We start from the raw sequence: 24441 nt of genomic DNA, 5'->3' as shown, positions 1-24441 counted from the left end.
AGTGTGAGGTCAGACTCCACGATGAAAGGAAAAGCAATCAGTCTTTGCTTTGTTCATTCACCCATTGTTGTGGTTTGGCCTGCGTGTACATAGAGTCTATCGGTTGGTGACGTTCCTGAGTCATTTTGTTTTCCTCCTCCGTCTCTTCGTCCGCTTTTTTTTTTCTTTCCTTTTTACCCCTCTGGGCTTTTCCATCCAATGGTTGGTGGTGAGGAACTCTGTTGTCTTGCATGTGGCTTACTCAGCCCTCGGATGGAGCTTCCAGCAGCGTCATCACCGCAACTGTTCCACATAATAATGCTACAATGGCTACGCATTGTAAGCAGCATAGATCATTATGGACCACATTCTGCATCAGCTTCATTGCGCCCACTGTTCTTTCAACCTTCTTGGGTCAAGAACAAGTGGTACAAGCTGACACCCCACAGGGAGGCCTGCCACCACCCTTCGGCCAGCCCTGAGTCAAGCGAACACTTCCTATCCTAGGCAAAGCCATAAACGTTCGGAAGAAACAGCATAATCACTACTGCAAGCCACGTACATTGCCTTTGAGCTCATGAGAGAAACCTTTGTTTCAATGGTGAGGCTATGACATACCATAAGCCTTATAATCGGGATATCCCAAATCGGGACGTCATACAAAGAACGTTGAAATTGCATCGACCAGAGGAGATCACTCTCCATCTGATCTCAGAAGCATAGAAGCTTACCTACAATGGTAGACGCCGTACCACCCACCCATCCAGAACCCAATAAGGCGTCTGCGCCCGATGACTATGAAGACCTGGTCGCGCGGGCCTTCATTGCCATGAGCGCTGGAACGCCTCAGCTGCATCTGATTCAAAATCCGCCCGGGGCGTTTCACTCCTCCGCGAAGGAGACCGCGTCTATGGGTATTCCGTGAACATTCGCGGCCATGACGCTTCATGGCTTGCCCACTGCGTTGGGTGTCAACCTTACCTTTTTAGGTGCGTCGCACAGCATTGCAATCTGGACTACTTCCCACTTCTTGTCCACAACCATAAGCAGACCACCTCCCTGTCCTGATCCATTTGCAGCAGACTACGAGACGGCCCAACTGCAGTCTACCAAAAGTACATGCGTCTTGCCTTACCCCAGTCCCCCGTGGAATATCTGCAGTCTGGTCACACAACCAACACTAAGCTGCCTGAAGCTCTGGGCAGAGATCAACAGACGGTCCTCCACAATTGCTCATGGACCTCTAGGGGCACGATAAACAAGTGAGAGGCTAAACAGCAATCACAATTATACTTTGTAAAATCTTATTATCGGCTGCGTCGTCGGTGAGTCTTATAGCGCTTGTGCTGAATTTATCCCATTGTAAACCTACCTAGCCACCTCCGATACGGTGGGCAGGGAGGTGCATAGGTAGCCGAAGATGCGACTATATACGTATATTTCTACGCCAATATCATATCTTTAGCGGAAAGGGAAATATTCTATTGGCTCGTTACAGTAGTACTTTTGTTCTTTGCTACATAGCTAAGCTCTCTCACGTATGTCCCCATAAAGCTAGATCTAGGAAACACCTAAGCAATAAAACTGCATAGTACTTCTATACTGCAAGGCATGTATCTCGTATGTACTTCCCAAATGTATATAGTAGCGATGCCACGGCACACAGACAACCTAGGACCCATACATAGTAAGGATAATAAGAACCCACTCCAAGTAACAATAACAACACATTACCACACCTATCAAGCAATTCATAGCCTTCAACCACATACATACAATACTGGTCCTACATACCTTCCATATCCCTAGTAAAACAAGTCAAGTCATATACCCCCCAACCTCTAAGGCGCAAATATAGATATATATTATACAAACATACACCAAGCAACCAACCAATCCAAACCCGCCCCAATAAAACACCTAATCACACCCAATACGCTCGTCTTCTGAGCACATATGCACATTATACTCATACATATATCTGTGCATACATGTACATCAGGGTATGTATCCTTGGGTTGTGGATAGGTCATATTTCTAGTTGGGGGGTTCCTTGCTTGGGATTACGTATAGTCGTGGGGAGTATGTATGTGGATTTAGATTTGGATTGGGTTTGGATTTGGGAGGGATGGGATTGTGTGTACCTAGGTGCTGGTGGGTGTTTGTTTGTCTAGTGTGTTAACTGCGTGGAATTGATTTTTTTCTAGTGTTGGTTGTGTTGGTTCTTCTCGGGGTTGTTTTATATATTGATAGTATATGTAGCTGAGAGGATTGGATGGTTATATAGATGTTTATATTGGTATTTGCTCTAGTTATATATCTATGTATGTATGTTAGTGACTGGTGTTTATTAATCCACAATGTACTTAAACCACATCACACATCACACCTTACTCGCAACCGTAACCTCAGTGGTAGGAATAGGATCATCAGGATGATCATCCCCGTCCTCAATCTCACGCTCATATCGAACCTGATCCCCATCATCAACAACAGAATCCTCAACAACAACTCTAGGACCAACCCTCCCAATAACCCCCCTAGCCGTATCCCTCCGATCCAAATACGCCACAAGCCCAATAAACGGAATCGTCAAAGACCCCGTAACCAAACTAGCCACATACCCCTTCTCAAAGTGCGGCGCATCAGTAACCGGATAAAACACCAACGGCCACCAAGTGACGAACGCAAAATCAAACGAGTTCATGAACCCCGTCGTAATAGCCCGCAGCTGCAGATCGTGGCCCGTCACGTCCACCATCCACGAGTACCAGAGGGCTTGGGGCGCGTAGGTCGTGCCGAGCAGGTAGAAGGCGAAGAAGTGGCCTGCGTCGGCGGCTGGGTTGGCGACGAGGATTGCGCTGCCGATGATGAAGGTTAGGCCGATTAAGAGGGAGCATTCCCAGCGGGATTGGAGTCTGTCGGAGATGGTGGAGTAGAGGATTGTGCCGAGGATGGCGGTGGCGTAGATGCCTGTCGGGTAGTTGTTTTGTTGGATGGTTGTGTAGCCTCGGGAGGACATCCAGAGGGCCATTACGTTGTTGCTGAGGGATTGGACGCAGAGGGAGTAGACTTGTTTTTCCTTTTGTTAGATTTGTGGGTGAGAAAGGGGGAAGGTTGTCTTGCGCTGGGAAGGTGGAAGGGGTGGTAAGTGCTCACGCATGAAGATGAGTGGTAAGAGGTAGAATTGCCAGCTGAGTAGGACTCGCTTTAATACGGTGCGATCCCATGTTTGCTTGGAGGTTTGGCCTAGTCTGTGTGCGGCATGCTCTTTCTCTGCCTCGTTCAGATACCATGCTGCGCGATGTGCTGGGAGATCAGGGATGAAGAACCATCCTAATAGCCCCTGCATCAGTATCTGGAAGATGCACTTCGTTTCCCGAGGACATACCGAATAACGCAACGGGAATTGTCATCACTGAGACGATGATAAAGATCCATCGCCACGCAGGTAAGCCACCATGCCCGGCTAATGCTTTCAGCAGTCCGGCTTGGATCCATCCGCCAGCCATGCTACCAACATGGCCGAAGCAGCAAAAGACGGCCGCTCGAGTACCTAGCTCAGACTTGCGATACCAGGACCCCAAAATAAAGTGTGCACCGACACTGCCAGCATGTCAGACGCAAGGGAATCACATCACCTGGCACAGGTTACATTACTCACTAGGCAATCGCCGAGAAGCCGCCCTCAATGGCATTTAGCAAGATAACCTGCCAGGCCTGAGTCATTTTGTATGTGATAAGAGTGAGAACACTCCATGTCAGGTTGGCTGCGACGAAGACATATTTGGGTCGCACAACGGTCAAAAGACTCGTCCCGGGGATTTGGCAGACGGCGTAGACGACTAGATAGGCCGTGTTCATGTAATTGTAGTCTTTACCTTGGAAGTTCAGGGCCTCACGCATGCCACTGATATATGCTGACGAGTAACTGGCTCGGGTTACACCGAATAGAAACCAGATGAGCGAAAAGTAGGGGAGCAGCGTAAGATCTAGTTTCGCCAGTAGGGCTCGATCCTTGGGCTCTCTTCCCCAGAGGATCGTCGCGATTCTATTCAGGGTCGGGCGAACCATGGCGATGATTATTGCTATGGACCCCCTTCATCTGTTAGATCAAGGTTTATCCCAACGTTCAGTTAAGGGATCGGTCGGAAGTCGTTTTTAAAAGGTTGTGATGATCACGCAAAATGAGGGGAATCCGGCGACTTATCTCCGGCGCCGAATGATAGGCGGATGCATGGAATGCTTGCAGAAAGATTAGGGCATACTTCGCTGGAGTACCTTTAGTAGGATGCTTCACGATCCAGCAGTTTCAAATCTTTAAATGAAGCTTGACATTGTTAAGCTTGTGCGCATACTACTGGTGATGGGTCAAGGCCACAGCAAGCAATGCGGCGGCTGGCGGCAGTCATCTTGTACGCATGCTTAATATATACAGGATGACCGGAGATACCGTTATACTTAACTGACGCCATATCGGGTGGAAATGATACATGGGATAGAGTTGACTAGGGTGAATGGATATTTATCAAAGTGATAGCTATGCTTTACCAAAACGCATATCACCTCATTTGAAGGATTCCTTGGAGTCCATGTTAAGCAAGATCTTGTTCTGTCGCAATCCACTACCGCATTTGGCATTAAGACTGCTACCACCCTCGGGGGAACCGCAAACCATCGCCCGATCGACGACCCTCGTCTGTCCACTCATCCAACTTGTTGAGGGTTCTAGAGTTTATTCTCGCGACACTCGGGCGCAAGGTCTGAGCCGCCACAACCCTAAAGTTAGCGGTCAGTATGATGACACCCGGCATCCTTATATAACGATACCTCAAAGCCTATCGAAAGCGTGGTCGTGTGACTTGTCTCTGCCTGTTTCGCTTGGCCTACTCGCTTTAACGCACATTCCCACTTAGGATCACCTTAATCATGGCGGCGCCGTAGCTCAGACTAGCTTATTCCAGCATGAGCTATGCTGTTACTTGACTTGAGGGGCTGTCCCGACGGAGTAATGTCAGTGCCCGACTATACGAGGTTGACTCTATTATGGATACAGAGGGGGTGGGATTCTTCTTCCATTGGCTTTTCATGCTATAAAATGGTCATTCCTCTCCTTGATACACTCTTGAGCATCAACAGCAGCAAACATGGCGTCGTCAGTTAAAGAGTCAACGACTACTACCCATTATAATGACTGGCCAAACACGCAGGGTGTAAGTCGCATTCACTACCATCTTGACCAGCCTCATTGACAAGCTAGTTTGATGTCCGCTACCAAGAGCTCGAGCCGACAGAGTTATCAGTCCAGGGCACAATTCCGCCCTACTGCGCCGGCGTGCTGTTCCGCAACGGTTTAGGCCCTCGCGATATTCAGACAGAGAAACAAACCACCTATCGTGTGAGCCACTGGTTCGACTATTTTGCCCAGGTTCATCGTTTCCAGATACATACTCCTACACCAGAGCAGCCTCGAGTCCGCGTCACACACAACTCCCGACTGACCTGCGATGGCCTCATCCGAAGGATACAGCGAACAGGATACCGTGGAGAGATCACCTTTGGAGCTAAATATGACCCATGCATGACGCTCTTCCAGAAGGCGCAATCGGTCTTTAAGACCATTCCACAAGGTGTTCCCGACGAGGTCGACATCAGCGTCTCTTTGAATGTTAACTTTCCCGGCTTGTCGGCGACGGGCAGCAAGCAGGAGAAGATGCCCGAGCCAGGCATCCAGACACTCTGCAACCGCACAGATAACTCTACTTTCCAGATGCTCGATCCTCAGACTCTGGAGCCAATTGGTATTGCGGACCAAACAGTCTTGCATCCATCGCTCCGTGGACCCCTTAGCGCGGCCCATTGCAAGACAGACCTGACCACCGGTGATGTCTACAACTACAACCTAGACATTGGTCTGACAAGCACCTATCGTATCTTCCATGTTTCTCGAGCAACAGGAAAAACCAGCATTCTTGCAACATTCACGCATGCTGCTACATACGTGCACTCTCTTCTTCTGACGGAGCACTACGTTGTGCTCTGTCTTTGGAACGCTCGCTTTCGAGCTGGGGGCATGTCCTTGCTATGGACGCATAACTTTGTAGATGCATTGGCCGACTACGACCCCACACAGCGCAGCACCTGGTTCGTCGTGGATCGTACTCCTGGAGGGCGGGGATTAATCGCGCGTTACGAGTCCGATCCCTTCTTCAGTTTCCACACAATTAATGCGTATGAAGAGCATTCATCGACCAATCCCTCCAAGACAGATATCATCGCCGATGTTTGTGCATACGACAGCCTAGACGTATTAAAACGCTTCTATATCGACAATATACTGTCTGACTCAGCCACAGCCCGCCATTTTGGCGAGTCAAGGAACCACAGTGCTCGCGGAGCTTTCCGGCGCTTTCGCCTGCCTGCCGTTCCCGAAGCATCGAGTCCCAAGACCCTCACGGCGGAACTGGTTTTCTCGATGGGGAAGGGACTAGGACCGGAACTACCCCATGTTAGCCCTCGAGTACGTGGCCGAAAGTATCGCTACGTATACGGCGTGACCGACTCAGGAAAGAGTGTGTTCCTGGACGGCCTGGTCAAGCATGACGTCGTCACGCAGACATCTCTTTATTGGAGTCAGCATGGGCAGACGGCAAGTGAGCCGATTTTTGTGACAGATCCGGATTCAGAGGACGAGGATGGTGGTGTACTTCTTTCCGTCGTGCTGGACGGTATTGAAGGACGTAGTTATCTGTTGGTTCTTGATGCAAAGACCATGACAGAGGTCGGGAGGGCTACAGTTCATGGTGTGGTTGGCTTTGGGTTCCATGGTGCACATGTTAGGGATGCCTAGCTTTTTTTCTCCTGTCTTCTTTCTCTCTACCATTTTCTAACTTTTGACCTTGTCATACTTGATCCTTTATGCTTAGTGTAGTTCTGCCCTTTTTAATATATCAACCGGGTCTCGAAGATGATACATTAGGGATGTGGCCCTAATTTATATACTTCGAACATGTTCATTGGGCTAGTGTAGGTTAACGAAGTTATCACGTTCTCAAACAAACAACTGTTGTATAACTCCTATGCAGTCCCGATCCTAACTAGTCTAACATGACAAAGTGAAGAAGAGTGCTGATCATAAGCGGGAATTATACCATGACTTGTTCACCACTCATTGTATTGTTTGGCCATCGACGACAAACACTTCCAAACGGTAAAGACATGGATATGGCGAAATATCCTAGCGATATGTCTCTCAACATTAAGTCACCCCCGAAATTCGAGCTCCCTGACCCAACGTCATCTGGTAGCCACATGCGATGTATCGGAAACCACAGGAACAACAGAATTCCCGCATGTCCATGGCATGATTGCTCAGACCCGGAAGAAGTGAAAGCAAATGCACACAAGAATTCGAATACCTTTACCTCAAGGAGCATACGGGTCTAGACTGGACTCTGACGTGGCGAGACGAGTTGAGGATTTAACACTCAAAGCTACAGAAGCGAGAAAGACCTCCCTCTTCTAACAGGTCACTTTGGACATAGTTTCAATGCCGAGTTTGCTCCGAGTGAGGGAAGCTACTGGCAGCGATTGAGTCAAAAGGATGAAGAGTCTAAATCAATAAGCAGTCGCCACGAAATGACGCAGAAGAGCTAAGATTAGAAGAGTGGATCACTTTCCCCGGATTCTTACGGTGCTCTTCATCCGGAATTTGTTCGATGTCTAGTTAAAAAGAAGCTGGGAAGGTCTAGATGCGGGTGAACCCGGTTGGTTCTCGGGAAGGACCGTCAGCGGTATGGGTTCTGAGTCAGCTGGCATTTGATGGCATACCGTAATGGAACGCTCGGATTGCGCGCCAGCGGGTGAGGAGAAAGTGGGATTGGGTGGATCGTAATATTATCAATGCACTATAGGAAGTTGAGTCATACGCTGATAGTTAGGTATGTTATGCGACATTGTACATACATACACCGAGTACATACTCGGCATATCTTGTAGATATGGAGTACTCCGGAGTATAGTTAAACAAGTAACAGTTCGTCGTCGAGATAAGAATCCCTGTCCATAGTGCAGATAATTAAGGCCTAGAAAAACAGAGGAACGCTTATTAAGAATCCCTTTCCTTCTGTCCGTCATTATTGTAGGGAGCTGGTTTAAAAAGAGAGCTTCATACCCACTGTAGGATCTCCATTGCAGATAATTCTTCCCCTCACAAGGCGTGTCGAGTGCTTCTCCTCACTAGCAGAAAACTCCCCCTCATTCTCCAACCCCCTACAGGAAAATCGATTATCCCACAGGGAAGAGTGTAAAAAAAAAATTAAAAAATTTAGGGTCGGAACCGGACCCAGTTGATCGGGAGGGCGTCTGGCCCCGGCGGTATCCTCAGGCTGCAAATCCCTTTGGACCCAGTTTTTTTGCCCCATTCAGTGCTTTCACAGGACGCGGAAAAGCTCCTAATTGGGAAGGCATAAGCCCGGCGGAACTTGGAAAGAGTCGAAAAGACACCCGACTTCCAAGGCTCCAAGGCAGTACAAGTCATTGACACACCGATTCGCCCAAAACAGCTAATTTCTTATCGCGTCACTGATCCAGCGCCTCCGAAAACTTTTTTTTTTCTTTTTTCTTTTTTCTTTTTTTTTATTTGGGTTTGACGAAATTGATTTGACTCAATTGTCAATTGGAATCCAGTTCAGTTTCCAGATTCTTTCTCTTTCTCTCCCCTCTCAACTCTCCTCTCCCTCTCCACTCCTCCCCCATTTGGGCGACCGCAACCGACAATGGTTGGAAGTGCGCTTGCTATCCGGTCCAAGATGGCTACGCCATCAGTCATGTCGTCGCTGTCGCGCAGGTCGCTCTCGACGCGCCCTCAGGTCCTTCGCTCCGCTCGTCCCTTGAGATCCAGCGGTTTCTCCCAGCAGCCCGTTCAGCGCACTGCTCGCCGTTCTTACGCTGACGCCGCGCCCGCGCCGAAGCCCAAGAAAGGATTCAGGTTCTTGCGCTGGACCTGGCGCTTGACCTTGCTCTCCGGTCTCGGTCTCACTGGTTATGTGGCATACAGCATCTATGAGCTCCGTCATCCAATTGAGCAGATTGCACCCGACCCCAAGAAGAAGACCCTGGTGATCCTGGGTAGGTTACCCCAAGTCCTGTTTCTTCGCCATTGATATGGTCAGACAATGTGGACATGCGATTAACCCCGCGCAGGTACCGGATGGGGCTCTGTTTCCCTTCTGAAGAAGCTGGATACCGAGAACTACAATGTCGTCGTCATTTCCCCCCGTAACTACTTCCTTTTCACCCCTCTGTTGCCTTCCTGCACCACGGGTTTGGTCGAACACCGCTCGATTATGGAGCCGATCCGTAACATCACTCGCCAGAAAAATGCCTACGTCAAGTTCTACGAAGCCGAGGCGACCAAGATTGACTACGAGAAACGTGTCGTGTACATCAGCGACGACTCCGAAATCAAGGGTGACATCTCCCAGACTGAGGTGCCTTTCGACATGCTTGTTGTTGGTGTCGGTGCTGAGAATGCAACCTTCGGTATGTAACTTACAGTAGCCCCAGTGAAGTAACCAACGCTGACTGCGTATCAATAGGCATCAAGGGTGTCAAGGAGCACTCTTGCTTCCTGAAGGAGGTCGGAGATGCCCAGAAGATCCGTACGCGTATCATGGACTGTGTTGAGACCGCTATCTTCAAGGATCAGACTGAGGATGAGATCAAGCGTCTTTTGCACATGGTTGTCGTCGGTGGTGGCCCCACTGGTGTTGAGTTCGCTGGTGAGATCCAGGACTTCTTCGAGGAGGATCTCAAGAAGTGGGTTCCTGAGATCAAGGAGAACTTCAAGGTCACCCTTGTTGAGGCTCTTCCCAACGTGCTTCCCATGTTCTCCAAGCAGCTTATTGACTACACCGAGTCGACCTTCAAGGAGGAAGCTATCACCATCCGCACCAAGACCATGGTCAAGAACGTGACCGATAAGTACATCGAGGCTGAGGTCACTAAGCCCGACGGAACCAAGGAATTGGAAACCATCCCTTACGGTCTCCTGGTTTGGGCTACCGGTAACGCCGTCCGCCCTGTTGTCCGGGACCTTATGAGCCAGCTCCCCGCCCAGAAGAACTCGCGCCGTGGTCTCGCTGTTAACGAATACCTGGTCGTCAACGGTGCCGAGAACGTTTGGGCCGTCGGTGACTGCGCTATCACCAACTATGCCCCCACTGCTCAGGTTGCTAGTCAGGAGGGTGCTTTCCTTGCTCGTCTCTTCAACACTATGGCTAAGACCGAGGCCATCGAGAATGACCTGAAGCAGCTGTCGGAGGCTCAAGCACAGGCCAAGAGCCCCGAGGAGCGCAACCAGATTTTCGATGAGATCCGCGAACGCCAGAAGCAATTGCGCAGAACCAAGCAGATTGGTCCCTTCCAGTATTCCCACCAGGGAAGTCTGGCGTACATCGGAAAGGAGCGTGCGGTTGCAGACATCAGCTGGCTGAGCGGCAACATCGCAAGTGGTGGTACCATGACCTATCTTTTCTGGCGCAGTGCTTACCTGAGCATGTGCTTCAGCAGTAAGTGATCCATTCACCACACCTATTAGAAAATGGTACCTGTGCTAACATACGTAACAGCTCGTAACCGTGTGCTGGTCGCCGTCGACTGGGTCAAGGCCAAAATGTTCGGCCGTGACGTCTCTCGGGAGTAAACCAATCTCTCGTAAGATAGATTTGGAACCAACTGTACCACCAAAAACAGCAGATATGTTACGTCTATGATTTCGGAGCGAGATTTTTTTGTGTTTTCCCCGGTTTATTCTACCATTCTACCTTTTGATGCCCCGTTCACATGACCCTTTACCATCTCTCTTTTCTCTTTTCTTTATACTCCCCATTGAAAAATGAATGGGACACTCATCATCCACTCCGCCAATGCCCATCTCCCTCTTTCCACATCTATCTAGAAGGTCCCACTTGATATTCCCACGAGACCCGCCTTGAAGGATATCCCCAAGGCATGTTGGAAATGGAAAAAGAAGAGAAGAACAAAAAGCATTAATCTTGATCTCTGTGTACGAAATAGATAGACCGGTTGTGGGGTTACTGTTTGTTTAGATTTGTTAGATCTGGCCATAATCATCCTATATTCTTTCTTTTGTTCATTTTATCTTCCTTTACTTTTCCTATCTTTGAATCGTTATTTGTCGTTGGTAGGGATGTGTATTATCTTGATTCATACATCGGTTCTTTCCACACTGACTGGGAATTTTATTTAGTATTTATGGGTTATTTTGAGCTATGTGGTAGGTTTGCATTATATGGAATGTAGATATTTCTATCGATGCTAGATAATTTTTCACATGAACGTCTGATAAGGGAGAGGTACAATGAAAGAATGGATAAACCAAGCACTCGCTGTGCTAACGCCTATCCTGAAGTGATTCTTGAGCTATAAACAGACCCTATTGGTGGTATGGTATACAGGAAGCTAGGTAAGAGGCGGAAAAAGAGGGAAGTCGAAGGGAACGTGATGTAAGGTGTCGGGAGCAACGAAAGAGAGGAAGGAGAGGGAGCGAAGTAGTAGGTAGTGGAGGAAAGGATCTAATGAATTAAAACAGGTTCCATCCACGATTTCTCTGCTCTTTGGACAGCGGGCGGTCGGCGTTTCTATGCTTGCTGCGACCATCCAACTGGCGGATGCTTTCGATCTTTTGAAGGGCCAGTTCGAGGAGCTCCTTCTTCTTGATGACGTCGAGATGTCTCCGGATGCGAGGGTCCTCGCGTGCGAAGCGCTCTACTTCTGCGTCGGAGAGGTGACGGCCTAGTCTCATGTCCAGTTCTCGGGGGAAGTTGTAGTAGAACTCTGACAGGAGCTCGACGTTGAGGAATAGTACCGCGGTTGAGGTGAGCTTGTCTGCGACGACGTCGAGGAAGACTTCGGGGCAGTGGTACTTGTTCTTCTTGCTGGCACATTGCTTGGAGCGGACGGCGAGAAGTCTCATCTTGAGGAGATCAGCCCGATCGCGCAGGAAGGCGCTTTCCCGGCCTGTTTTTGATTAGCTTCGAGTCGTATGTTGGTAGCATGGGGGATGTAGACATACCTGTGGCTAGCAAGGCAGAACTGAATCCACCTGCACCACCAGCGCCATCGCCTTCCAAGACCACTTCGCCTTTTCTGACCTTGTCTATGAATGACATCACATCCTTGATCTTTCTCCTTCCAACGGAGTCCTCGACACGTTTTAGAGCCGCCTCGCACGCCTTAAGCTCATCTTTAAGCACTCTTGTTATGTTTTCCCTTCCCTTCGCCCACTCCGGGTCTTCAACTTCGATTTCGTATTTATAAGGCTTGATGCAGTTCTCGACTTGATCGCTGGTACTGAAGAACCGATCATTCAGGATGCTACTGCAAGCATCCACGATCTGCTTTTGAGCATACGGGTGAGAGGCGAAGGTAGAGTTGGCCAACAATGACTCAACATGGTTCTGGATTGCATTCGCAACAACAGTCGTAGCAAGTCTGCCGATTCCCAGTTTCGTCAATGAGGATGTGGACGCGTCGAGCTTACGGTGCCAATACATTGACTCCGGGTCGGCCTTAGGAAGGTCAATGAGGGGATCCAACTCAGGCATCGGAGGGTTTAAGTCGTCGATTGGCTTGTTCCAATATCTCTGAGCGAGAATGTCCATGACGCGTTGATCGAGTTCATTTTTCAGCATCTCGCGCACTTGGGGACGGCCAAAGTTCTCCGCGAATGCCTTGAAGGAGTGCTTGAAGCTGTCCAAGCTCTCGGCGAGATAAGACTCTGCGCTCAGCGGACGATCATTATATTGAACCTTGAACTCGTACGTCGCTTCTTCCAGTTCCTGGCTGATAGCGTCCCTAGTACCCGCTAGGCTAGATGCCATCGTCTGTTCAAGAACATGCATAAGCTTGGTTCGCAACGTTCCAACGCCAACCGATACCTCTGACTGAGGTCCAAACTCGGATGGATGAGAAGAGAAATAAGCATTTTCATTCTTGATGATCGCGCTCGTGATGTTGCCACTTCCTCGAGAGGAAAATAGAGCGGTCGTCTGAGGGATTCGTGAGACTACACCCACGTAGCCTAGGCGAAGAGGGTATTTCTTATCAGTAAGAATGCTGTAGCCACGTTCCGGGTCGACAAGATCCATCTTTGTGATGACACCGATCGTCCTTTCACCCCTAGGGTCTACCCTGCGACTTGCTCTCAATGCTGTCGAATTAGCAAGATCGACATCTGCCGCAGATATGGCTAAGATGACATTTGGCGCTTGGATGTACTTGTCACATAGATCAGAGATCTTTTGCTTCAACTGCGGAGGTTGACCTTGGCCGGACACCTGGATATAGCCTGGGAGATCAATGAGGGAAAGATCGGGGACATTAGGAGAATAGATGGTAAGTTGAATCGGGTCGTCACTGACACAATCCCTCTCAGGGACTGCCAAATTAAGGTCGGTCAAGGTGCGTTGGATCGAAGAAAAGTCGGTTATCTTTCCTAGACCGAGGGCCGGAAATTCTCCATATTCTGCTTGTGCGTGGGGAGTATTAACTAAAGTAAGTTCGATCGGCCGCCGGGTAACCATATTCGAGCCTTTGGGAAGAAATTCATGTCCGACGATGGCTTCGAGAACGGAGCTTTTGCCCGAAGACTGCGAACCAATGACAACAATCGATGGCAATGTGAGCGTGTTTGACTGGCCAACGGCTTGAAGTATGTTCCTGATCTCGATCATCTTACGAGTAAGGAGCATCATCTGGTCGTCCTCCGCATTCCTGGTCAATCGGGCGTGCTCATCACCTTGGTCGTACCCCAAAGCCGCCGCCCCAGCAGCTGCAGCGGCACCCGCCCGGCTTTCTCTTGGGGGTTGTCCTCCTCCTCCTCCTCCTCCTCCGGAACCGTCGTTTTGGGAACCTTCACTGAAACCTAGAATGTTTTGCAACCATTCAGGAACTTCCACACTATCTGTAGTCCTTTGCCAGCCACGCTGTGTCTGTTCGGCCACATTTTGGATTTCGGAGAAAATGGATGAAGCAGCGTCACCGGCCGATTCCCCCGCGCGTTTCAACACATCAATAGCATAGTTTCCTGCCTCTATAGTAATCAAGAAAATTAGATTAGTAGGTCATGAACTTGGAGGATAGGAACGTACGCGTAGTTTGATATTGTATATAAGCTAATCCAGCTACTGTAGCCGTTCCAAGCATAGCGGGCACCTTCACTAATTTTAGTGCCAGCTTCGGAAGGATCCTCGCAAAAGAGATCCCCCGCACAGCGGGGACATTATGAATCGAGTTCGCACCGACAGGCCAGGTGCGTCCTCGAAGTGCGGCGCTGCCATCTGAACGTAGTAGACCTCCGGTCCTTGCACCAGCGTTATGGACATGGCGGGCCAAAAAGCCTGTCCGCAAGAGCGGAACAAGACGGTGGGAGAGAATTCTCCCGCTCATGGTTCTCGAAATCGCATACACATTAAGCGGATTGAAAGGATAGAATCGGTCATCTCCGGGCTAGAAGCCACGGCGGTAGACTTAGGCTGCTGGTGCGTCGAACAATAGCAGTAGCACAAAATAATCGGATGTCATCGATGGCGGTCCCACGCGAAGACGAACCGAACCCCCGGCACGGAGAACCTCGTGACCTGCGTTAATGGCCGCTTCGTCGTCCGTATAATTCCAGTGTGAGTCACGTGTGGATGAAATGGCGACATTGATGCCTTAGGTACTACTGAAGCACAGACGTACATATATTTATATGTCTGACTCCTGAAGATCCTTAATTATTCAATTGAATCAATTCTATACTTTAACAGTTTTCTTCTTGTTTCGTGGTTGTTGGGCTTTATCTTTGCCAATCGTGGAGCAAAACGCATCTTTAAACCTCGCAAGAAGCTGCGACTTCGGCCGCCGGGCAATAGCACTGCTACACCGTACTCCGGCTACGTAGCTATATCCCTTTCTTGGAGCCAATTTATCGTTGTTTTCTTGGTCGCAAACATAGTAGCTCCTCTAGAGAGAGCTTCATCACTTCTCCCGTTATGTGCCGTTTTCTGGTAAATCAATCTATACTATTTTTATGCATCATACAACTGACCGCTATTTTCACCAGGTATACAAGGGCCGACATGAGATACGTCTCAGCAAACTAGTAACAGAGCCCAGTCATTCAATTTTGACTCAATCCTATGATTCCCGTCTTAGACTGGTAAGTTACAACATGAAGCATAATCTGGAGACCTTACGCAGCACTTTTCTGTACAATGAACCATAATTTAACTCGCTGATTACAGGATAACCGCCGTCCAGTAAACGGCGATGGCTTTGGAGTAGGGTTCTATACGGACCCCAAGCTCGGCCCAGAGCCATGTATCTTCACATCCACACTCCCAGCCTGGAACTGTGAGAATCTCGAGCGGTTAGCATCCAAAACCTGCTCCAATCTGATCTTCGCGCATGTGCGCGCAACCACAGAAGGAGCCTTATCAGATAACAACTGCCACCCGTTCCAACACAATACGTTGATGTGGATGCACAACGGTAACGTTGGTGGCTGGCAGTATATCAAGCGGCCGTTGGGCGATTCGCTCGCGGATCGCTGGTATCTGGGCGTGAAAGGTGGCACAGATAGCGAGTGGGCTTTTGCGTTGTTCCTTGACCTTTTGGAGAAGGAGGGCGTTGATCCGAGCTCGGATCCCGGACCGGAGGGTTTCGGACAGGCGCTCCTGCGACGGGTGATGGTTAAGACAATCGCAAAGATCAATGAATTTATTAGGGATATACCCAAGAGACATAATGTCTCTGGTATTGAGACCCGTAGCTTGCTCAATTTTGCTGTGACGGATGGCCACACGGTGGTTTGTACGCGGTATATCAGCAGCAAGACGGATGAACCTGCCAGCTTGTACTTCTCATCGGGTACCAAGTGGAAGGAAGGAAAGGTCAAAGGTCACTTCAAGATGGAACGTCACGATAAGGGAGCCGACATTGTTCTGGTGGCAAGCGAGCCGATTACGTTTGAGAGACGTAAGTTACAGCCTGCCTAGTCCACAAAATTGGAGGCTAACTTCTCTAGATAATTGGGTTTCGGTTCCCGCGAACTCGATTGTCACTATCCATAAGCAGACGGTCCTTCTACATCCCATCATGGATGAGTTTTACAGTGAGGACTTGAACCACGACCGCTCATCCTGCTATGCCGTGTCGAAGGGCCTCGTTAGCACGGCACCGGGTACAACAGTCCAACCTCAGAACACTGAGTCGAAGGCTCCTGCAATTAGCGTCAACGGTGCCAGAGTAGACGATCACGCTGGACTAGCCCAGCACCAACTAGAGCTCGCTAACAAATGTGCTATTTCACATTGAGGGCTTTCGCACGCTTCAAGGTATTAAGCCGGACTTAATGATTACCCAACACTTGTGGTCATTGGCGTTGGTATTGGTTGGGGTATTTTTCTTTCTTGTCTTTGATACGGGGTACATCATTTAATCTTAGCACACATAGCTTTCGTGACGGGGTCTCTTCGGGGTTATAGTTAGAAATTAGGTTATCACATTGGATGTCTTGAGTTTCAGATCTGGCATCGTGGCGTTTAAAACATTACAATACAAAGATAAAGGAATGGTCTTATACAAGAACAGTAGACATTATGTATCGTCACCCGATATATTGGCATGCTTGAAATATTTCATGCCCACCCATGCAACCACAACCCACACCCACGACATGACGGCTGTCAAGATGATCAGAGCAGGATAGTACCCAATGATGGGGAGTGTCGGGTCATCCTCAAGCTCCGGAGGCGCGTATGGAGTTTCTCCAACATCCCAAGCCCAGCTCCAGACACCAAAACAACTGCCCATTCCCACGACAAAAACAAGCCATGTCACTATCAGGATAATCCAGCCCCACCACTCCGTCTCCGAATAATCCCAGTTCATATCCTGACTACTGGTTATATCAACCGCATGCGTCGCAAGAGGAGACTTGGTACGATGCATAGATCGGTACGTAGAGTCCGCCGAAAGCGCATAATAGGAATCCGAGCTCGAAGAAGCGGACTGAAGATGTAAGCCCGCGGCGGCAGCAACGGCGGCATTTGTATTTTTCGCACGAGGAAAAGACACAACATCCTCATCATCAGTAGTTATCTCTCCGCCAAGGATACTATTTTGGGAGTGATTCTGCCGGTGATGCTGAGCGGATTGATCCAGCGACTTTGGCGACGCATTCATGAAACCTTCCCATACCATGTCGTCCTGATGACTATCTTGTTCCGCATTTCCGTGAGGTACGACAGCCTGGTCCAGGGAAACTGGGCCAGGCAACGGCTGTTGCATTCGCGACCCAGTGACAAGCTGTTGCTGTTGGTCCATCTGTTGCTGATGTCCAATGACATCTGCCCGTGGCATGTCGATCGGTGCTCGGGTGGCTTTTTTATCTCGATATTCGAATCGCGTGCCTAATAGAGCGGTTTTTCGTAGTGAGCCCCTCCTCCTTCGTGTTCTTCGCTGTTGTAGCGCGCTAGCCATTGCTCTGCCTCCCCGTGCACTGGAACCAAAACCATCGCCATCGTCACGGTCGATGCCGGAATGAGCCCGCTCCGGGGTGTTATGAGTCGCTTGTATCACGCGTAGGAAAGAGAGTTTGGATAGTAGTGAGCCGGACGAGCTGCGCTTGTGTCCGCTGCTTGCGCTCTCTGAGCGCGTCCGTCCGGAGAGCTGGTCATCGTTATCCAACGATAGTGCCTCTCTGCTGTTGTCGCTTGCATTTTCCATTGACGCAAGCTGGGCGTTATTAGCTCAGCTGGCCATTAGCCACCGACATCCAGATTTATGTTTCTAGGATTGTACTTCTTCGTGGTTAGTGCTGGCAGATTCCATTAAGTAAGATGGTTATTGTGAGAGTAAGGAAGGGGGCGTGACGGGGCCCGAGCCAAGCCAGTCGAGCCGCCGAGGCGGTACCCTCATCTCTAGGTACTAATCATCCATGGGTTTCGGCTAGCTTATCCGAACCATTGCCAATGTATATATTCTACTCATACGGCAGACTTATCTTGAAGGCGACCGCTACTACTCAGAGAACTATCGTGGAAGAAAAAGGTCAAGTCATTATCCATACAGCAGTAGTTCTCAAATTGTACTTGTTGCCGATAGCTGTCATGTGTCTGCTAACTAAATGATCCAAGGCAGTAAAAGAGAAAAGATATCCGAAACTCCAGGGCATCAAGTCGTAATCTGGACCGAGAATAACAATGGTCTCAAGGATGGTATCATAAAGTAAGCATGAGAAAAAGTACCGTCGAGATGCAACGCATAGAAAGGCCTCGGGATTCCGGGGACGCGTTAAGCTTGTTAGCGAGGTATTGATAAACTTGAAACGAGAAAGGTCACTGAATAGATGAGCTGAGAAAGCAAGACCGCTATCAAACCAGAAAAGGAACTTGGCATGTGAGCGTAAAGACACAAGGGCCCATTCATAGGCCAGACATACATACTAAACGAATACGATATAAACTCATAGAAAGCGACTTATCAAGAAATAATAATCCAAGATAGATAGGGAGCCAGAGACATAAGGAAACAAGAATAGGTACTTTTAGTTTATTCCGCAGAACGCTTGAATGGAAAGTCCAAGAAGCTCCTAATAAAAGTAGCGCACATTCATGGAAAGCAAAGAGCATGAGAAAATTGACTCAACGAAGTGGACTCGGGGTATTGGGTGTACGATAACACACAAATTTCATTTCAAAGAGAAGCATTTGAGAATGGGAGATGCGCTTAGAAATCCACTTAGTAAGGAACAGTCATGAAAAAAGGGAGCACGATAAAAAAAAATAAAAGGTGAAGACAATGTAGTAGCACGAAAAAATTAAACGGGAAGGGAAAGGAGAGGAGAAAAGTAAAAAGGGAGAAGGAAAGAGCCTCTTCTTAACAAAGTTGTTGACACAGGCAGCCCTGTTTATGCTCGATTGTCCATCTAAGGAACGTTCGATAGGGCCGGCATGCAGCGAAGTATACTGGACGATAGGCTACGCTTGGTAGCCTCCAAAGCCATTCCCAAAATTAGCGTTGTTAGCCTGGTTCCAGCCAGAGGCAGGGGCAGCTTGTCCGCGGCCATAACCTGCATTTCCTGGGACCTGGCCATAGTTCTGACCGCCCATTCCGGACTGATCCCAGCCTCTTCCAGCTGGGTTCGGACCTACAGTTTATCACATTAGTCATAAACCGAAAGTTGGATAAGGATAGGAGCAAATTCACCTTGAGGGGTCATAGGTCCACCGGGTCCGCCGTACTGGGGGAAATACGGGGCTGGACTATTATTGAAGGGCGAATTGCCCTGTTGACCAGAGAAGTTGTCAAACTGGCCAGTAGGAGGACGATCCTTACCCCACTACGACAGTTAGCCAAACGACATCAAGGTAAGAGAAGTAGGGAAGACCATACGCTGCACTTCAAGGGACGCCCGTTAACATTATACCCGTTGAGCTGGCAGATAGCCATAGCGGCATTCTCGTGACTATCCATCTTGATGAACGCAAATCCGCGATCCGCTTGCAGACGAGTTTCCAGAACATAACCAAAGTTCTGGAACAGCGGGACAAGGTCGTTCTGCGTGGTGTAAGGGGTGAGATTACCCACATAGCACGTGGTCTGCCACTGTGGGGTTTGCTGGACAACCATGTCGTAGCTCTGAATGCCATGAGTAGGGAAATGATGATGACCAAAAGCCGTTGTCGGGGTCATTCCCATGGCTGCCATCGCTTGTTGCTGAGAAATGGAGGGTTGTCCTTTTTGATTCGCCCAGTTACAGCGAATAGCACGAGACCCGAGCCACTCGCCGTCCATCGATCCCAGTGCTTTATCTGCATCCGCACGGTCGCGGAAGGCAACAAAACCGTAGCCACGGGAACGACCAGTTTTCATGTCCCACATAACACGCGCCTCGGAAACCGAACCGAAGGCTGAGAAAGCCTGTTGCAGGATTTCGTCGTTAACTTCGTTGCTCAGATCTCCAACGAAAATGTGGAAGTGGTTCGAAGTATCTTCCTTGTTCGTGCTGTTGGACTGGTAAGCCCAGTTGACACGGATTTCCTGCAAATCCCGTCAGATGTGGTTCTAGAACGTATAGGTGGCTCGAATGACTATACCGATTGGTGAATACGGCGCCCGTTGAGAGTTTGCATGGCTCGTTCGGCAGCGCCAGGATCGTCAAACTCAACGAAGCCGTAGTTGTATCCTTTACTGTTGAACTTCTGCGAGAGTTAGTACATGAGTTGATGTACCTTGGGCTGTTGACAAATATGCCGAAGACGACGCACAGAACTCACGTTCTTATCAGGGATGATCTTCACGCTGACAACGTGTCCAGTAGTCTCAAAGATTTGTTTCAAGATATCCTCAGTGACCCGTTGGTCAAGACCGCCAACATAAAGAGCTCTTTTGTTTGGCTCTGGGGCAGCTCGGCGCACGTACCCGCCGGCGCTGGTTGGGGACATCATGTTCCCAGACATCGGAGATGTGATCGCCGTGGGAATAGGATTGGTATTCTGCGGAATCACAACCGGAGGACGAGGGGGCGGCGGCATATGAGAAGGATTGGCCTGGCCGTTACCCTGGGCTCCGTCGTACTGCTGACCTGGAGCAGCAGAGGTCTGCGGAGGCGGAGGGAGAGTCGAAGGAGTTTGGGCGGGTACGTTATCAGCCATTGTTGAAAGATCACAAGCCGCAATATACAAGGAAACTGATCACTGAAACAATATAATGCACAAGTCAATGAATGTTGCTAGCGCTTAATGGGTGAGGGTGAGTGATGAGAATCTTTTTGAGGACGGGGCGATGCAGAACGTTACGCAGTCACCGAATTGGTTTAAGGTCGAAAGGCGGAAAGCGACGCGGGGATCTAACGCCCAGAAGAACAAAAAAGGACAAAACAGGGAAGTGGAAAAAAGGGAAAAAAGGGAGAAGGAAAAGAAAAAATTAGTGGAGCATACAAGGAAGCGCAGTCGTCAAAAATAACGACAGGAAAAAGAAAAGAAATTAGAAAGGGTGAGGCAACAGCTTCGTGACGGATGAAGAAGCGCTAGAATCCAGACGACTCAAAACACGGCTTTCTTCCCAACAAGTTAAACAGGAGGAAAAAAGCTTAAGATTCGGGGGGTTAGAACACGAGAGAGCTGGAGGAAATGGATGCAAAAAGAAATAGGAAAGAAAAGAGATAGGAAAGCAAAAAACAAAAGGGAAGAAAACCCCAATCACTCAGGTCTCGACGCCAGCGAAAAGTGCGATATGGACAGCGTGAGAGATGAAATGAAATGGAAATGGAAACAGGGGAAAAGAAAAGCTGCGATGATCTGACCTGACGGGAGTCTGAATGGAGAAAAGAACGAGGAGTTTGGATGGTCAAGAGCCGCTTGGGGTGAGGGGCGCACTAATCCCCTTTGCGTTAGTCCTCCCTTGACGGGTCGCTTTCCATTGATTCCATTCAGGTAAGGCGCTTAATTCCTCCACTGCTCATCGATTCGACCTATCGTTCGAAAACATCAGGCCAGGGTCCTTGGGTTCGCTCTTGTGGTAGGTAATGATATTCTTTGTCCTTTCGTGCAGAACGTCAAAATTGCCTACGATCTTACATCGTCATGATTGCGCTCCTCCTGGCCCTTTCATTGGTCTCATGTGGTCTCAGAAACCAGTGGTACCTACTCAGGTACCTGCCTGGCGGGAGTGCTATTGGAGTTGCTGCGTTTGATCTATCTCCCGTCTCATTCCAGGTTTTCAGGCACCCCTGTTACAACTTGCGTCAGCTGCGGACCTGACTTGATCAACTAACAGAACCCCTTAGCCTCGGAGTAGTTCGTATCTTTTGCTTTCATCCAGTCATCATCCTCCAGCAGATTACATCCAATACAGCGCGACACTGCCACAGTGGCTATGGCTACTTCGAATTTTTCAAATCCAGATTCTCTGGCTGTTTTAACGGCAATGGTCAATCAAACGGTAACATCCTCATGGACAAGTTTATTGTAGCACAAAAGCACTGATCCTCGTCAGCTTATCGAAACCGGCCGCTTTTTCCGATCAGGGGGCTCTACGCAATCCAGGGCCCAGCTCAAGCGCTCAATTCCAGTTGCTCATGAGCAATTTCAAAGCGCGCTGGACAACCTGTCCGAGCAGATTGTATGTCTTTTACAGTTCCGTAGACCAACGGAGGGCACATGGTTCGCTGATCTTACTGACCGACATTAGTTCATCGCTAAGACGTTCCTGGAGAGGGACTACGAGGCAATTGCAGCCCAAAAGGCCGCACTGCAACCAGCCGAAGATGTTGTTATGAGTCAATCAGAGACCATACAAGACCCCGAAACTGCGCCACAGGCGGAGGCAACAGCAGTTGACACAAATCAAATCCAATCAGAACCGTGCAAGGCTGACACCGTGCAATCACATACAAGCGTCGATGCTGGTCAGCAGAACTCCAGTGAAACCCTTGTGAAAGAAGAGAAACCAGCCGAATCTGCTGCACTTGGTCCCAATCAGTCTCAGTCTGGTCCCAATGATATCAATTTTGATTCAGTTCTCGATGATACTGGTGGGGCGAATGACTTTGATCTGAACTTAGACTTTGGGGATGACGACCTTGGGAACGAGAACTTCTTGTCGGGATCCAACCTTGGTACTACAAATACAGCTGGTGCCGCCGAGCAGGAGAAGGGGGTTGACCAGAGTGGGAACACGACTACTGAAGTCCCTGATATGGAGAATGGTGCGGCCAACATTCCTACTGGGGGAGATATGTTCGACCTAGAATTGCAGAAGACCGAGGCATTTTCCGCTCCGGCTGGGGCTCCAGAGGGGCAGCAAGGCAACACCACCGAAGATATTATGGGCCCGGGGGAATCTAGCTTTGATGACTTATTCATGGATAATGATAACTTTGGCAGTGGAGATGTTGGAGATCCCAGCATGCTGGAAGGCGATAGCTTGATGAACATGAACGAGCTTGATGACAGCTGGTTTACTTAGGGCTAACGCTTATCCTATGGACGACGGGGAGGGGTTTTGGCGGGGGTTTAACTACTCATGATAGCAACGATTATTGGTTATAGACAACGCTTCATGAAGGCAAACGAGAAAACTCTACTTTGTTACCGACCTTGATCTCCCCTCACTCGCCGAGACACATGGCAAGGTTCATGCAAGGGGTGGCCATCGTACCTGAGAACGTAACGATGCATGATAGTTCGTCACGATCTACCTGGTATGTAATATCAACTCTAAGTAAGATAAACTCTACCGGAGCCACAAGGCTGGGCAGACATGTTCGCTTGGGTCACAGGTCACGTAACATTGTTGGCCTTGTAGAACCGCCCCAAGGGGCTTCGTGTACGTTCGGACATGGGTAGCTTCGTGATGTTTTCCGAATTGAGCACTGCCATTGAGGGCTGAGGTTGGTGAGGTTGGCAAGGGGAGTAAAAACGTTGGGGGAAAAAGGAAAAAAAAAAGAAGACAAAGAAAGAAACTATTCCCAAAACGTGTGTTTGTTTTGGATTCCAAAAAGTAGGGACTTCAGGTATAAACTGCCCTGAGTTGGGCATGAACATTCTATGGACATTCGATGAGGTCATCGGCTCGTGGAAATCTCGTGGGAGATCAAACCAGATCAAACCGCTCTCGGCTTCTAGAAAACAGATTAACTCATCTTCGGAAAATAATTGCACGATCCTGGAATGGAATGCAATTCCTTCATTCCAATCTGGCGGAATTATGCGGTCTCATCTACGTCCCGTGTATCTTCTGGCTCGATACGTACTACTGTAAGTCAATGGATGTCTAAATCATCTTCAAATGGTCCAAAGCAAGGGACCTTATTCAGCAATTAACTAAAGCACTTGATCCACCGTATTAGACCATCAAGCATTTAATTCTAGCGTTCTTCTTTTGTCTTCTCTCTCTATAATTCATTTTTTTTCTTTAAATCTTTATTTCTTTATTTTTTTACATTTTAGTATTATTATTATTATTTTTTTTTTACCTCTCCCTAAAACCCTACCTGGATTGCCCTACCAAAAGGTACCGACGATGTAACATAACTATCCAGACTCTCATAAGGTCCCAACGCGGTTTGATTTGCCATGACTAACGGGATCAGCACATCTGACAGTCACTAGACAAGCGATTAGTAAGGGACTACTAGCGTTAGTTAGGTACTAGTAGTTATGGTGACCGAGGCGTCCGAACGGCGAAATGAAAGCGATGCATCTCTTATGATATCACTGCTCGATTTGCGCTGCAGTTATGAATCACACGCCCACTGGAGACGCATCCCCGCACACACACGACAGGTCAAAGTACCGAAAATGCTTGACAGATGGACTCTCAGACCCTCTCCTCACCCTGTCATGTTTTCTCTTTAAATTTTGTGTTCTTTCTTCCGCGGAAGTTAAC

The 24441-nt window shown here is 48.9% G+C and overlaps 9 protein-coding genes across 9 annotated transcripts; 4 read left to right on the top strand and 5 right to left on the bottom strand.

The window, feature by feature from the left end:
- Positions 1 to 394: 394 nt before the first annotated feature.
- F9C07_8191 (uncharacterized protein) lies at positions 395 to 928 on the bottom strand (the record flags this gene model as incomplete). Its single annotated transcript, XM_071511738.1, has 3 exons — positions 395 to 482; positions 542 to 586; positions 711 to 928. 3 exons carry the CDS (start codon positions 926 to 928, stop codon positions 395 to 397), a joined length of 351 nt encoding a protein of 116 aa, XP_071367704.1.
- A 1434-nt stretch (positions 929 to 2362) lies between these two features.
- On the bottom strand, positions 2363 to 4053 carry F9C07_8190 (putative pantothenate transporter; the record flags this gene model as incomplete). Its single annotated transcript, XM_041286954.1, has 4 exons — positions 2363 to 3051; positions 3139 to 3315; positions 3371 to 3585; positions 3644 to 4053. The coding sequence occupies 4 exons, from the start codon at positions 4051 to 4053 to the stop codon at positions 2363 to 2365; spliced, it is 1491 nt and encodes a 496-aa protein (XP_041149476.1).
- A 1073-nt stretch (positions 4054 to 5126) lies between these two features.
- F9C07_8189 (putative beta-carotene dioxygenase) lies at positions 5127 to 6829 on the top strand (the record flags this gene model as incomplete). The annotated part of the gene is made up of 2 exons (XM_041294189.1): positions 5127 to 5192; positions 5240 to 6829. 2 exons carry the CDS (start codon positions 5127 to 5129, stop codon positions 6827 to 6829), a joined length of 1656 nt encoding a protein of 551 aa, XP_041149477.1.
- Positions 6830 to 8579: 1750 nt separating this feature from the next.
- F9C07_1738847 (NADH-ubiquinone oxidoreductase C3A11.07) lies at positions 8580 to 11336 on the top strand. The gene is made up of 4 exons (XM_041294190.2): positions 8580 to 9108; positions 9184 to 9522; positions 9579 to 10550; positions 10611 to 11336. Exons 1-4 carry the CDS (start codon positions 8757 to 8759, stop codon positions 10682 to 10684), a joined length of 1737 nt encoding a protein of 578 aa, XP_041149478.1. The 5' UTR covers positions 8580 to 8756; the 3' UTR covers positions 10685 to 11336.
- A 248-nt stretch (positions 11337 to 11584) lies between these two features.
- Positions 11585 to 14451, bottom strand: F9C07_8187 (putative mitochondrial dynamin GTPase; the record flags this gene model as incomplete). Its single annotated transcript, XM_041294201.1, has 3 exons — positions 11585 to 12021; positions 12077 to 14095; positions 14154 to 14451. The coding sequence occupies 3 exons, from the start codon at positions 14449 to 14451 to the stop codon at positions 11585 to 11587; spliced, it is 2754 nt and encodes a 917-aa protein (XP_041149479.1).
- A 294-nt stretch (positions 14452 to 14745) lies between these two features.
- Positions 14746 to 16503, top strand: F9C07_1738850 (glucosamine 6-phosphate synthetase). The gene is made up of 4 exons (XM_041294200.2): positions 14746 to 15053; positions 15110 to 15205; positions 15291 to 16023; positions 16073 to 16503. Exons 1-4 carry the CDS (start codon positions 15039 to 15041, stop codon positions 16360 to 16362), a joined length of 1134 nt encoding a protein of 377 aa, XP_041149480.1. The 5' UTR covers positions 14746 to 15038; the 3' UTR covers positions 16363 to 16503.
- A 141-nt stretch (positions 16504 to 16644) lies between these two features.
- F9C07_8185 (uncharacterized protein) lies at positions 16645 to 17775 on the bottom strand (the record flags this gene model as incomplete). The annotated part of the gene is made up of 1 exon (XM_041286955.1): positions 16645 to 17775. The coding sequence occupies one exon, from the start codon at positions 17773 to 17775 to the stop codon at positions 16645 to 16647; it is 1131 nt and encodes a 376-aa protein (XP_041149481.1).
- Positions 17776 to 18061: 286 nt separating this feature from the next.
- On the bottom strand, positions 18062 to 21378 carry F9C07_2285941 (uncharacterized protein). The gene is made up of 5 exons (XM_071510795.1): positions 20319 to 21378; positions 20148 to 20252; positions 19444 to 20091; positions 19258 to 19390; positions 18062 to 19198 (listed from the first exon to the last, which is right to left on the bottom strand). Exons 1-5 carry the CDS (start codon positions 20703 to 20705, stop codon positions 19029 to 19031), a joined length of 1443 nt encoding a protein of 480 aa, XP_071367703.1. The 5' UTR covers positions 20706 to 21378; the 3' UTR covers positions 18062 to 19028.
- On the top strand, positions 21379 to 23955 carry F9C07_2285940 (uncharacterized protein). The gene is made up of 3 exons (XM_041294210.2): positions 21379 to 21993; positions 22048 to 22173; positions 22243 to 23955. Exons 1-3 carry the CDS (start codon positions 21928 to 21930, stop codon positions 23017 to 23019), a joined length of 969 nt encoding a protein of 322 aa, XP_041149483.1. The 5' UTR covers positions 21379 to 21927; the 3' UTR covers positions 23020 to 23955.
- Positions 23956 to 24441: the final 486 nt, after the last annotated feature.

This window comes from Aspergillus flavus, chromosome 6 (assembly GCF_009017415.1).
Source record: "Aspergillus flavus chromosome 6, complete sequence".
Taxonomy (NCBI): Eukaryota; Fungi; Ascomycota; class Eurotiomycetes; order Eurotiales; family Aspergillaceae; genus Aspergillus; species Aspergillus flavus.
Note: the sequence above shows the minus strand (reverse complement) of the source record. Positions and strands in the feature narration are given on the sequence as shown.

What these genes read in the sequence shown, in the direction of transcription:
- F9C07_2285941 (XM_071510795.1), bottom strand. Translation starts at nt 20,705, where the DNA reads ATGGCTGATAACGTACCCGCCCAAACTCCTTCGACTCTCCCTCCGCCT. An exon ending in CTGATAAGAACGTGAGTTCT is followed by an intron (nt 20,253 to 20,318) that starts GTGCGTCGTCTT and finishes TAACTCTCGCAG; the next exon opens with AAGTTCAACAGTAAAGGATA. An exon ending in TGGACCTATGACCCCTCAAG is followed by an intron (nt 19,199 to 19,257) that starts GTGAATTTGCTC and finishes GATAAACTGTAG; the next exon opens with GTCCGAACCCAGCTGGAAGA.
- F9C07_2285940 (XM_041294210.2), top strand. Translation starts at nt 21,928, where the DNA reads ATGGCTACTTCGAATTTTTCAAATCCAGATTCTCTGGCTGTTTTAACG. An exon ending in CGGCAATGGTCAATCAAACG is followed by an intron (nt 21,994 to 22,047) that starts GTAACATCCTCA and finishes GATCCTCGTCAG; the next exon opens with CTTATCGAAACCGGCCGCTT. An exon ending in ACAACCTGTCCGAGCAGATT is followed by an intron (nt 22,174 to 22,242) that starts GTATGTCTTTTA and finishes GACCGACATTAG; the next exon opens with TTCATCGCTAAGACGTTCCT.
- F9C07_1738847 (XM_041294190.2), top strand. Translation starts at nt 8,757, where the DNA reads ATGGTTGGAAGTGCGCTTGCTATCCGGTCCAAGATGGCTACGCCATCA. An exon ending in GAAGACCCTGGTGATCCTGG is followed by an intron (nt 9,109 to 9,183) that starts GTAGGTTACCCC and finishes AACCCCGCGCAG; the next exon opens with GTACCGGATGGGGCTCTGTT. An exon ending in TGCTGAGAATGCAACCTTCG is followed by an intron (nt 9,523 to 9,578) that starts GTATGTAACTTA and finishes GCGTATCAATAG; the next exon opens with GCATCAAGGGTGTCAAGGAG.
- F9C07_1738850 (XM_041294200.2), top strand. An exon ending in ATGATTCCCGTCTTAGACTG is followed by an intron (nt 15,206 to 15,290) that starts GTAAGTTACAAC and finishes CGCTGATTACAG; the next exon opens with GATAACCGCCGTCCAGTAAA. An exon ending in GCCGATTACGTTTGAGAGAC is followed by an intron (nt 16,024 to 16,072) that starts GTAAGTTACAGC and finishes TAACTTCTCTAG; the next exon opens with ATAATTGGGTTTCGGTTCCC.